The following is an 11,822-nucleotide window of genomic DNA, read 5'->3' as shown; positions in this document are numbered from 1 at the left end:
CATGCTTTCACCCTAATCTCATATTAAATAAAATTAAATCATCAAAGTCCTACAAATATTTGGTTACAAAGTTCTTATAGATCATTTTTACTTTTCAGCCCCTATTAGAAATTCGAAATTTACAGTTTAGTCCCTATCCACCATTACTTAGTAGCAAGGTAAGTGCCAACTTAGGTCCAACTATTCTTCAAACACTTGTAAAAATGCCAGCTGGAGGAGTACAAATGTAAGCCGCATGCACACCAAAGCCTCGCATGGAGGCCAACTGGCTCATCCTCCGAAACCGACCTTGCCATCTCCCTGCTATAAATAGGCAGTCCTTTTTACTGTTAGACCGCACACCCCACCTCTCCCAGACAGCTAGACCACTTCCTTCCACTCCATTTCACTGTTGTGCTTGTGCTACCTTGTTGCGGCTTCATCAGGTATTGGCACACTCGGTTTGCTTGTAATCTGTAGTATTGAATGTGCAATGTACTTGTGGCATAGTTTTGCTTGCTTCTGCCATATCTGCAGTACAATGTGAAGTTGATATGAATTGATTTCACCGAGTGTTACGTACTAGCCTGATTAGCATATCTCTACCCTTCACAAAAATGAGATGTGCTAGATATATTTCATGCCTTTACAAAATAATAAGAACTAGAGATTGTTAATCAACTTGCTGCCTTACACGTTTTGCTTCTGAGATTGTACTAGTTCATCCCCTATGTATTCTAATCCAATGTTGACTTACTCTGGTCTTAGGAAGATTAATTAGGGCAAGATTGTCTTATCAAACTAGAACCACACGGTCCTTACATGCATCAATACACAGTACAGACTGTGAGTTGAGAAACTAGTACCAGCGAGAAGCATCTGTACATGTGCTAGACACATCGACTCTGTTGCATTAGGAAGGAAAAAGGGATTAGCACTTACCTTAGTTGTGGAGGAGGATTAGCAGTAGGAGGCCGTCGCTAGCCACACGCTGCAGTCGGCAGGCATCACGCTCGTCGTGGTGCTGGCGTGAGCGCGGCAGGCTCGGCCGCGTCGAAGTCGGCGCCGTCCGGTCCTAGAGCCATGTGGCGAAGCCGCTCGAGCCGTCGACCAGGGCCGCGCGACTCACTATAGGGAGCGGCATCAAGGGAGAGCGAATGAGTAGTGCAGCTGTCGCAGATGTTGGGGACGGCGGTGAGCCCGTCGGACCCAAGGACGACAGCGTTATAGTTGGTGGCGAGGTCGTTCCAGACAGCGGTGACAGACGCGAGTGTACGGATCGAGTAGAGGAGGATGAAGGGATTATGTAGATGCCAGCAGTGGCGACGGAGAGGGACGGACATGGTAGATCGAACCGGCTGCGCACGGCGTTGCTGCTCTGTTTTGAGATAGAGAAGGGAAAGTAGCACGGGAGGGGGAGATGAGCGTTGGGCGAGGAAGACGAGTAACCGAGTAGTATCAAGCAGGGCTGGGCTGGGCTTTGACCGCACTCGCAGATGGCAAACAACCGATTGCATGATTATTTGCTCTTTGATCGTACAGTAGAGTAGAGAGGCACACACGCACTGATGCATGCATGGCTGCATGCCTTCTAAGGCTGGTGCCATTGCAGGCGATAGGCGGGGCGGTACCGCCCGGCGCCGGGCGGGAGAGGGGCGGGAGGCGGGCGAGACGAGAGGGAGGGGCGCCGGCGGGGGCGCCCGGCGCTATCGCCTGCTCCCGCCCGGCTGCCGCCCGCGTTGGCGGCGAGAGCGAGGCGGGAGAGGGGTGAGAGGCGGGGCGGCGCGATGGCGGGGTGGGGCGAGAGGGTGGCGGGCGTTAGGGCGGGCGAGAGTGGGGCGGGAGGCGGGCGTTATGCGGGCGAGAGGCGGGCGAGAGTGGGGCGGGAGTGGCTAACGGCTAGCTGACGTGGCGCGACGTGATTCGTCCACGTCAGCTAGCCGTTGCTGGTTCAAAAAACCCTATAAATACCCCCATATGTTTTCAGTCATTCAACACCTCCACTCTCCATTTCCACTCCACTCAACGCCATGTCTTCGTCCAGCAGCAGTTCGAGCGACGGAGTGGAGGGTGATTTCATCGCTGCATTCCAGGAGGAGTATGATGAGGAGATGCTCAACGAGGAGGTGGTGCCAAGACGTCGGCGCCGCCGAGAGTTCATCAGGCGTGATCGTCTGGGTGCCTACGATCGGCTCTTCGAGGACTACTTCGCCGACGACTGCAACTATCCTCCGAGCTACTTTCGGCGAAGGTATCGGATGAGACGATCCCTCTTCCTGACCATTGTGGCTAGATTGGGTGAATACTCTCCGTATTTCACCCAAAGAAATGATGCTCTCAACCGTGCTGGTTTCTCTCCCCTGCAAAAGTGTACTGCGGCTTTGCGTCTGTTAGCTTATGGAGCCGCTGCAGATACAATAGATGAGTGGCTTAAGTTAGCTAGACAAACTTCATCAGATTGTCTAGATAGATTCTGTGAAGGCATCATTGAGTGTTACGGGGAGACGTTTTGCCGTCGCCCAACTGTGGAGGATACTCAGCGGCTGTTAGCGAAAGCCGAGGAGCGTGGCTTTCCGGGCATGTTAGGGAGCATCGATTGCATGCATTGGCAGTGGAGGAACTGCCCAGTGGCTCATGCTGGCCAATTCACAAGGGGAGACATCAAACACCCTACCATAATCTTAGAAGCCGTTGCGTCGTATGATCATTGGATCTGGCATGCCTTTTTTGGAGTGGCCGGGTCCAACAACGACCTCAATGTACTCAACCAGTCGCCGTTGTTCACTGATGTGCTTAGGGGAGAAGCACCCGTAGTGAACTTCACGGTGAATGGACACAAGTACCACTATGGTTACTACCTTGCCGACGGCATCTACCCCTCCTGGCCGGTGTTCATGAAAGGTGTTACTCTTCCACAAAATGAAAAGCAGCGAGTGTTCACTTCTGCTCAATCAGCGCATCGCAAAGATGTCGAGTGTGCCTTTGGAGTGTTGAAGGCTAGGTTCAACATTCTAGCAGTTCCGGGACGCTCCTACTCCAGACGTACTCTTGGATTGATCATGCGTGCATGTGTCATTCTGCACAACATGATCATCGACGATGAGCGTGGACAAAATTTGGACAACATCTATGAGACAGTTGCTTCAAATGTCGGCCCTGCAATACACCACCATGCACCACCAAGCCTAGCAGCCAGGATTCAGATGGACACCGAAATGAGGGAGTCACCGATGTATACACAGCTCCAGCATGATTTGATGGAGCATGTGTGGGCTAATTCCTAGATTATGTAATTTTTTCAGATTTTTATGTAATCTTTTCAAATTTTTTATGTAATTTTTTTTATGATGTAATCGGTAACAATTTTAGTTCAATAAAATAATTTCCTTGCATTATTTATATTGTTGTAATGTGAAAAAGAAATGCTGATGTTGAAGAGAGAGAAAAGCTGACGTGGAGGAGAGAGAACTAAAGCTGGCACTATAGCCTGTGCATTGGCACCGTGGGGTGAGAGTGGGGTGAAAGTGGGGTGAGAGTGAGGAAAAAAGCTGACGTGGCGGGTGAGAGTGAGGCTATGCATTGGCACCAGCCTAACAACACAAAGTGGCACTAGCACATTATCACGTGTGTACCATAATTTGTTAGCTAGCTAAATGGATTTGCCCAATTTGAGTGTGCTGCCTATTGCGTGTGTTAAAGTTTGCTAAAGTATTGAGCATGCTTGTGAAATAAATATTAGGAATTGACCATGGATATTTAGAAGGCCCCGACAGTGTATCCGAGTCGATCGAAGCACCGCAAGGCAAGTCGTCGGACTCCTATGTTTTACTAAAATGTTTTATGGGTTATGAATTATTCCAAAATCTCGCATGAGAACCAAATACAAAGCTTTTGGTTTTCTAAATGAAAATTTGAAGTGGATCGGAAAGATCCGCCGATTTGGCGAATGGACCAGATCCGGTGGTTCGTCTGAGGTATGTCATCTAAACCCGAGCAGGATGGTGTTTTAATTATTTGGTGGGTAGAGGAGCCGGAATTGGTGGAAGCATCTCGATCAGCGTTGCCTTGAAAGTCAGGCTCCTCTATACATGGATTATCTAATAAAAACATAACCAACTGGCGCTTACTTCAAAAGCGGCGCAGCCCGTACTGACCATAGACCTGGAATGAGACGGGCTTAACCGATTAACCATGCCAAGTAGCTACCTCTGCACGGGTGAGAAGGTGACTGTAGCCGGGTAGGTACAGTCACCCTAGGGCGAGACCGCCGGTTAGGGGTCTCGACCCGCGGGCCTTTGGCGATTAAGGCAAGGTGGAAAAGCAGAGGTGGTGTACGGACTGGCTAAAGGTTTCGGTCCCTTGGTCTAGTTGTGCGCCGTGGTAGCGCATGCACGAAATCGACCAAGTGACGCTATGGGCAAAGCAGTACACCTCTGATCAGAGTAAAATGTGATATCACTCCCAGCTTCCGGGTTTGGAAGTGCGTCGTGTGGGTATTCCTCTAACACAGGATGTAAGATTCCACGTTGTCTGCCGCCAGCAGATTTCATAAATAAAAATATGGTTTTCCTATAAACGGGAAATCGGGGAAGTTTTTTTTCTAAAAGTGTTGTCGGTCGGACGGCTGAGTAGCCGTTGAGTTTTTATTTTCCTTTTAAAACACCCACCACCCCTCCACCCCCGGCGACTTGCGGAGCGCGTATTTTATACGTGCTCAGCCTTGCTTTCTCGTTGTTTTCCAGAGCCCGTGATGTATGACAACTCCGAGGAGGTAGAGATCTGTGCTTATGATGAATCTGGTGCTTGTGGTGACTTTGACTTTGCTGAAGTGGAGTATGAGTATGGGGGAGCCGATGTCCAAGGCTAAGAGGAGTAGATATATGGCTTGTAGTTCAAGCGGGTGGGGTTGTATCACCCTAGTACGTTGGTTAAAGTGACACTTCTTGTGAAGATGTAATAAAGGACACCGCTTTTCAAACGGTGAAAGTTTCCACTATATACATGCTACTGTTCTCCTTGGTTGATCCTGGCGCAACTCTGAGTGACGGTGTCCGTTACGCTTGACGGGCGTCACAAATCTAATAAAAGGAATGTTGTCTGATCAAGGTATGAGGAACTACTCATTTAAGTGCGTTCAAGTAGATATACGCTGTATTTTGCTTTATGGGAAGACCTATACAGAATTAATGCCAAAAAATAAAAATATTATGAACACTGATACGTGCATGAAAAGAACACAATGTTTAAGTATAAGCCACATATATTTGGATTTAGTTTGTGATAAATATAGGAAGACAATGCACCATCAGGGAAACTATTATAAAATAAATCTAGCCGCGCAAATGCGCGGGTCACCAAGCTAGTTTGAGTTAATGAAAACAACAGGTCGTGAGGGCTGACCAAAATAATGTAGTCCATGTGATACTCCAAGAAGAGAATCAATAATACCAATAATACTACACTTACACAAATTTTATTATGGGATATTGTTATGGGATGGGGTGGACCAATTCGATTGGAGCAAATCTTTTCCCTCCTGTGAGATTAGGAACTGATGTCTCCCCAGAATCCTCCACGTATGTCTGGAGATTCCGTAGAAACAATCCGTAAGTGTAGCATCCTTGGGGAGAGGATAGCTCGTTGCAAAGCCGCCGGTTGGATTCCTCCTTGGTGCATGTGTGTGGAGTTCCTCACCGTGAGTGTACTTGAGAGAGACAAGAGAGATTTGTGAGAATTCAGAGTGAGAGGTAGTAGAGAGGAACAAGGGCTGAGTAATTTAGACCCAACACATGACAAAGAGAGAATTCTTCGTTTTTCCCGTTCCCACAATCGAATCATGTAATGAGAAAAAGCATATGTATGTTCGTATACTGCATAGATAGTCTCTGATATTTCTAAGAGCATCTTCACCGGCATCTCCATAGCGGCCCCGATAGTATTTTGGGAGCACCAAGATAAGATGATACAGCTCGGATCCTGCAAAAGAATGCAGCAAGATGGTTTCCTGGAAGAATTCCTTTTGCTTGGCAGGGGATCTATAAGAGGCATACTGGTGAGTGCAGTGTCATTCTTGAGGCGGTGGCAGACCATGAGATTTGGATTTGGCATGAATTTTTTGGCATGGCAGGAACAAACAATGATATCAACATGCTGCAGCGCTCTCCGGTGTTTGCCAGGCTAGCTGGGGGACAAGCTCCTGCCGTGAACTTTGCGGTAAACGGTCACGCATACAACAAGGGGGTATTATCTAGCTGATGGTATCTACCCGACGTATGCTACATTTGTGAAGACAATTCCCTCTCCATCAAACGAGATGTGAGCCTATTTTGTAACATGCCAGGAAACAGCACGCAAGGATGTTGAGCATGCTTTTGGGGTGCTTCAGCAGCGTTTCGCTATTGTTAGGTACCCTGCTCTCACTTGGTCTGAGACTCAGATGTGGGAGATGATGAACGTCTGTGTGATCATCCACAACATGATCATTGAGAGCGAGCATGACGCACCTGTGTAGGATGATCAACTATTTGATTATCAAGGGCCACTAGCTGAGGTAGAGCATGTACCCCAAGAATTTGCTTATTTTCTTCATATGCACAATTAAATTCGAGATGCAAGTGTCCATGCATAGCTAAAGGCGGATCTAGCTGCGCATCTGTAGGCGAGGAGATGAGCCACCAATAATGCATGATTTTATTTCTATTTGTTTGCATGTCTGAATAATTTAAGTACTATTTGTTTATTGGGTTGTATGAATAATTTAAGTACTATTTGTTTGATTGATTGTATTAATAATTTAAGTACTATTTGTTTGATTGATTGTATGAATAATTTAATTCTATTTGTGTGATTGTATGAATAAAATGTGATTGATATGTTATTTCAAAATATTGTAAAAAGAAAAAAAATTGGGGGCCGCCGTTTGGGAGGCGTCGGTGTGGGAATAACATCCCCAAATGGAGGATGCACTGCCGGCACCCCCATACAACAGTGTCGGCACCCTTCCGACGACTATTTGGGGGCCGCCGGTGGAGATGCTCTAAGCAATAGAACGGCTACACGGACTAGCTAAAAATCTGCAGCGACCGTGGCGACCGAGACTTCTCGGTCCTGCCTCCACAAGCAACATGTTGTCCGCCCGCATCACCTACGCGTCGTCGTCGTTGCCCGGGGCGGGGTAGCGACGGTGGTAGAGGGTGCCGTACTACCGTCAGACACCTTGACGGAGAGTCGCCGGCGCCCACGGTAGAGGAACTTCAAGAGAAACAGAGTCGTCGCCCGAGGAGCAGTAGCAGAACATCATTAATATTTTATTAATTTTGACCAACAGAAAATAAAAGCATCTAATCTTCATGCCACAACGATATGCAAGATCCTCGATTGTCAACACGCCAATGTAGAAATTGAAAATACGAATACCAACCAGATCATTTTTTCGTCGCCTCTTCGTGCATCTGCTCTGTTGGTCCAGCAAAGAGCTCGGAAAAGATGAGGAAGATTGCTTGTCCCCGCCATCCTACAACGATCAAGGTAGATGACGCCACTTACATGCTCGTCGGTGAATCTCGTCGTGCCCCGCCATCGATGGAGAGGTCGAAGGGGGAGAAATGGTGGCGCGGTATCTCGCTGTGAGCTAAGCAGTCATAGGCGGTATAAATTCACGAGCTAGCGCCATTTTCGGGCTTGCACGGATAGGGAGTCGCATTTTCCCTTTTTGGCAGCGTGGTGTTTAGCTAGCCGAAAAAGGGTAAAATCATGGGCCAAAATTTAAAAACAGACTAGGCCACCAAACTTCCAAATTTGGGTGAGAAACGGGGTATGATCGTGTTTCAGCAAAAATCTCCGTGCGTATATGCTGCTGAAGCAGCAGCGGGATTGGAGGCCTGTAGCAAACACGCAACATTGGCCGGGTGGAAGTTTTACCTTATCAGGCTTGCCTCCCTAAAGTAAAAGGCTAAAACGGAGATTTCCTTGCTCCAAGTACAATCTCACTTATGTTCAAAAATTAAAAGTACAATCTCACTAAGACGGTTTTCTCTCGTTGCTCAATTAGCTTGCATGAGCATCCTCCGAAATAATGGATCTGAGTTGCATCCTCCAACGATTCCTGAGTAGCTATATCAGGAGTTAATCTTATAGAATGCACGCAGTTGCAGGAATGGTCGTGCCTTTTTGATAAAAAAAATTGCATGTTTTCATGCTTGCATTTACTAACTCTAATACTTTAAAACTTCTGAATGTCTGAAAAGTACCAATACCAATACCAATGTGTCACAGGTTAGATGATTTATTAGACGATGGGGTTTTCAGTATAATTCAGTATGTTTTACTACCACCTAATTGTGGCCCTTTGTTAGGTTTTACCCTGCCTCTTAAATTCTTCTCACATTTAACCATTCTTTGTGACATATACTGTGACTACTTTTATACTCCATCCGCTCCAAAATAATTTGTTCAAATTTTGTACTCCCTCCGGCCCGATTTACTTGATGTGGCCCATGTAGAATGATAGTTTTGTGAAAACCCCCTCGCAGATTTAGTTCCTCTCAACCGTGGTCCTTAGTTCAAAATTCTTGATCCCGATAGTCCCATCCCACGCCGGAGCTCTCCATCCCCGTCCCGCACCGGAGCTGGGCTCACGCGCTCGACGTCGACGGTAGTCAGCAGCCCCACCGCCCATTCGCGACCGCTCAGGAGCATAGGAGGCGGGGCCTCGGGGCGGAGGCGGGCCTCTAGGAGAGGAGGAGGCGGGGCGGAGATGGGGCCTCCAGGAGCAGAGGAGGTGGGGCGGAGGCAGGCCTCGAGTAGAGGAGGCAGGGCGAAGGCGGGGCCTCCAGGAGTAGAGGCGACCCCCCCCCCCCCCCCCCCATCAAGCAGCTCCATCGCCGCCCCTCACCGCTCCGTAGCTGTCCGTGCGCAGCTTCCTCCCGCCGCGTCGCTGCTCCGCTCGCCATGTACTTGCCCTCGGCCAGTTTCAGCAGCTCGTCCTTGGCGTCTTTGCCAGCATTTAGTTTCAGTTCAGTTCAGCTCACACACCACAGATCAAGAAAATTCACACAGACCTGCAAAAATAACTCATAAATGTCACAACCCTGACCGAACCATGCGAAGATCGATCCATGGATAATGTGAAATCTATACCTAATAATAAAGGAAAAAGAGCTTCTTGTTGGTCCGTCAGTTTATGCCCCTATTTTTCATCCAAATTACAATGATTGCCACCTCATAAGTGAATTAACAGTTCGCAGCGGAGCAAGAAAACACAAACCCCCGTTCGCTTCGAGTCCCCGATCCGTCACCAACTCCCCAGTGCGGCCTGGTTTCTCCTCTTGCTTCTATGGGTAGAGAATCCCAAACTAGAACAGAGAATCCCGACCAAACCCGTCGGGCTCTTCTTGCCTTCTATGGGCCTTTAAATATAGGAGCAACGATTGTCCTGGCATAAAATCGATCAAGTTTAAGGTCCAAATCCATCTATCAACAACCATCTAGCGATTCGACGAGAGATCAAGCCCCATAGGCCCGTCCTTCAATCACGTCGAAGCTGACGCCGATACGATGGACTTCGTGGGGTCCTTCGCCGAGGTGGCCGACAGCGAGGAGCTCCGCCCGAGGCGATCTCACTCCTCCCGCTTGCTCCGGCCCCGCTATTCTGTAGGTGAGATCAAGCGCCGTCCGCCTAGGGCCAACCAGAGATCATGCTTGTGAGTGGTGACCTCCCCATTGATCGATTCCGCGCCTCCTCTGTAGCCGCAGACCAGAAGCAACTTCTCTGACTGAAGACGCAAACGTCCTCACGAGTCACGAGCGCTAATTCCTCTGTCCCTTCAAGGCGATTCCTTGAAATTGACTAAGGAAACAGGTCAGAGGAAAGGAGGGGATCCTACAGGAGGAAGGAATTGGAGAAGGGAGCACCGTCACAGTAATCGGACCGGCGGCGGAGTTACTCGTAGGAACAGAAGTAGGCGGTGGCCTGGAGCGGAACTGGCCGTCGTGTGGCTAAGAGAGGTAGATAGGAGTGCTATGAGGTTGGGAGGATGTTCGATTTGAGCCACGCCTCCTTCCTGTGTGAAGGACAGACCTAACAGATTTTTGGTGAAGTCAAGCGGCGGAGATAACAAGCAATGTTGCTCTCTGCTTATTCGATTTGAAGAAACAATAAAATCTATACCTAATAATAAAGGGAGAAGCGTTTCCGTGGTTTGGTCCGTCTGGTTCGGTGGTTGTTCGTTTCGTCCATCGTCCACCGGTGATAAATTTCCTATCCTAACGTATGTCACCCGGTCGTATTGAGCGATTTAGGCTGTGCTCGGCTCGATCGGCCCAACAGGTTGTCCGTCCTGGATCCCGTACGTTCTAGGCTTGGTCTTCATCGCTGGAATAGAACGACCGTGTACTACTCGAATTGCAGGCCCGTTTTGTAGCGACCGACCCCTGGAGCTGGTTCCCTTCCCTGTATATACAGACGGGATCGATCTATGAGACGAGACAAGATCGACGAACCAGGATGAAAACTACCCAATCTCGATCTCGACGACTCACCGGAAGTGGAATGCCTATCTCCACGGATCACCTCCTTCTTCGTACTTGATTCGAGGCCGTTGAAGGAAAGTTTATTTAGCCTCTCGTCAAAGAAAACAACTCCGCATCGATCGGGTATGAGCTGGCTTCCTAGCTCGATGGACCATCGATCGAAGTGGTTGTTCAAGGAGGGTCTCATAGGGTAGAGCACGTCAGACCTATGCGGCCACGCGCGGTCATCATCAGCAGGGTCACGGACGCGTCGGTGGCCCAGGAAACTGGTCAGATCAATTTGTTGGTGGTGGCGGAGGTCGGCGAGATCCCAACCCAGCGCCACGTTCCACGACGTCCTAGATGAGGAGGTCACTTTGAGGAGAAGTTCATGACGACGAGCCGCAAGTTCACCACCATGGTAGCCGCTGGCAGCGGCGCCTAGGACGGCACTGGCCCGGCGCGGAATTCTCACCAACATCGGCGAAGACGAATTGGAGGAGCACAAGCTGCTATCCATCGTGACAAACAGCGACCGTCGTTAGCCACGCCGAGCAGCAACAGGAGCGGCAGTGGCAGCAGCGCCGGGCATCAACGCTTGACTAAAAACAGAACTGCTAACAGTGGATGCCAAGGCTGACGAAGTCGGTGGCTGTTGATAGCAGAACGGCATTGTCGGGCACAGGCGCAAGCTTTCCGCATCGTCTGATACAGGCGCACAACGCCGGCGGTTGGCCGGAGAAGTGCATCAGCCGGGACACCTACCTGTCTTGCTGTCTCCCGAACCCTGCCGTGGAGGCCGGCGAGCACTGCAGCGGTTAGCGGGAGAATAGCGCCGTCCAGGACAAGCAGCCGCATCGAAATTCGCAGCATCTCAGAATGGTCTTCGGCAATACTTCGTGCTTGCCATCCCACAACAGCGTCGCAAGTCTAGCCCCAACACCCGACAGGTGAGCGTAAAAAACTGTTCAACACCCGACAGGTGACTGTATAAAACTGTTCAACCGGTTTTGTGGAGAACGAACCATAGGATTAATGTATATATGTGACAATTTACTGGATATACGTGACGCCGTCGGAACCTGCCAAGATAATTTGCGTCTACATGCTATAGGGACTGAGTAGTACTTGAGAAAATTCACCACTGAAAGTGTTGCTTGCAATCTTGAATCAATTGGTGGACCACACTGCTGTTTGCAATCTTCTTGTACCACGTTTTTGTAAGTAAAAAGGTATGTGTTCATGGCTACTGCATTGGCTAGCTGATGTAATCCAGTAGCTTATGTGTATGACATGTTGCCATACGCTTGTATTTTCAAGTTGTTTGTATAGAG

The 11,822-nt window shown here is 49.1% G+C and overlaps 1 protein-coding gene across 1 annotated transcript; it reads left to right on the top strand.

The window, feature by feature from the left end:
• The first annotated feature begins 2,009 nt into the window (after nt 1–2,009).
• LOC127315745 (uncharacterized) lies at nt 2,010–3,263 on the top strand. Its single transcript, XM_051346204.1, has one exon. The coding sequence runs from the start codon at nt 2,010–2,012 to the stop codon at nt 3,261–3,263; it is 1,254 nt and encodes a 417-aa protein (XP_051202164.1).
• The last annotated feature ends 8,559 nt before the right edge of the window (nt 3,264–11,822 follow it).

This window comes from Lolium perenne, chromosome 7 (assembly GCF_019359855.2).
Source record: "Lolium perenne isolate Kyuss_39 chromosome 7, Kyuss_2.0, whole genome shotgun sequence".
NCBI lineage: Eukaryota > Viridiplantae > Streptophyta > Magnoliopsida > Poales > Poaceae > Lolium > Lolium perenne.
The sequence above is the reverse complement of the archived record's forward strand: the minus strand, read 5'-3'. Positions and strand labels throughout refer to the sequence as shown.

Coding starts and splice junctions, on each gene's coding strand:
- LOC127315745 (XM_051346204.1), top strand. CDS start 2,010: ATGTCTTCGTCCAGCAGCAGTTCGAGCGACGGAGTGGAGGGTGATTTC.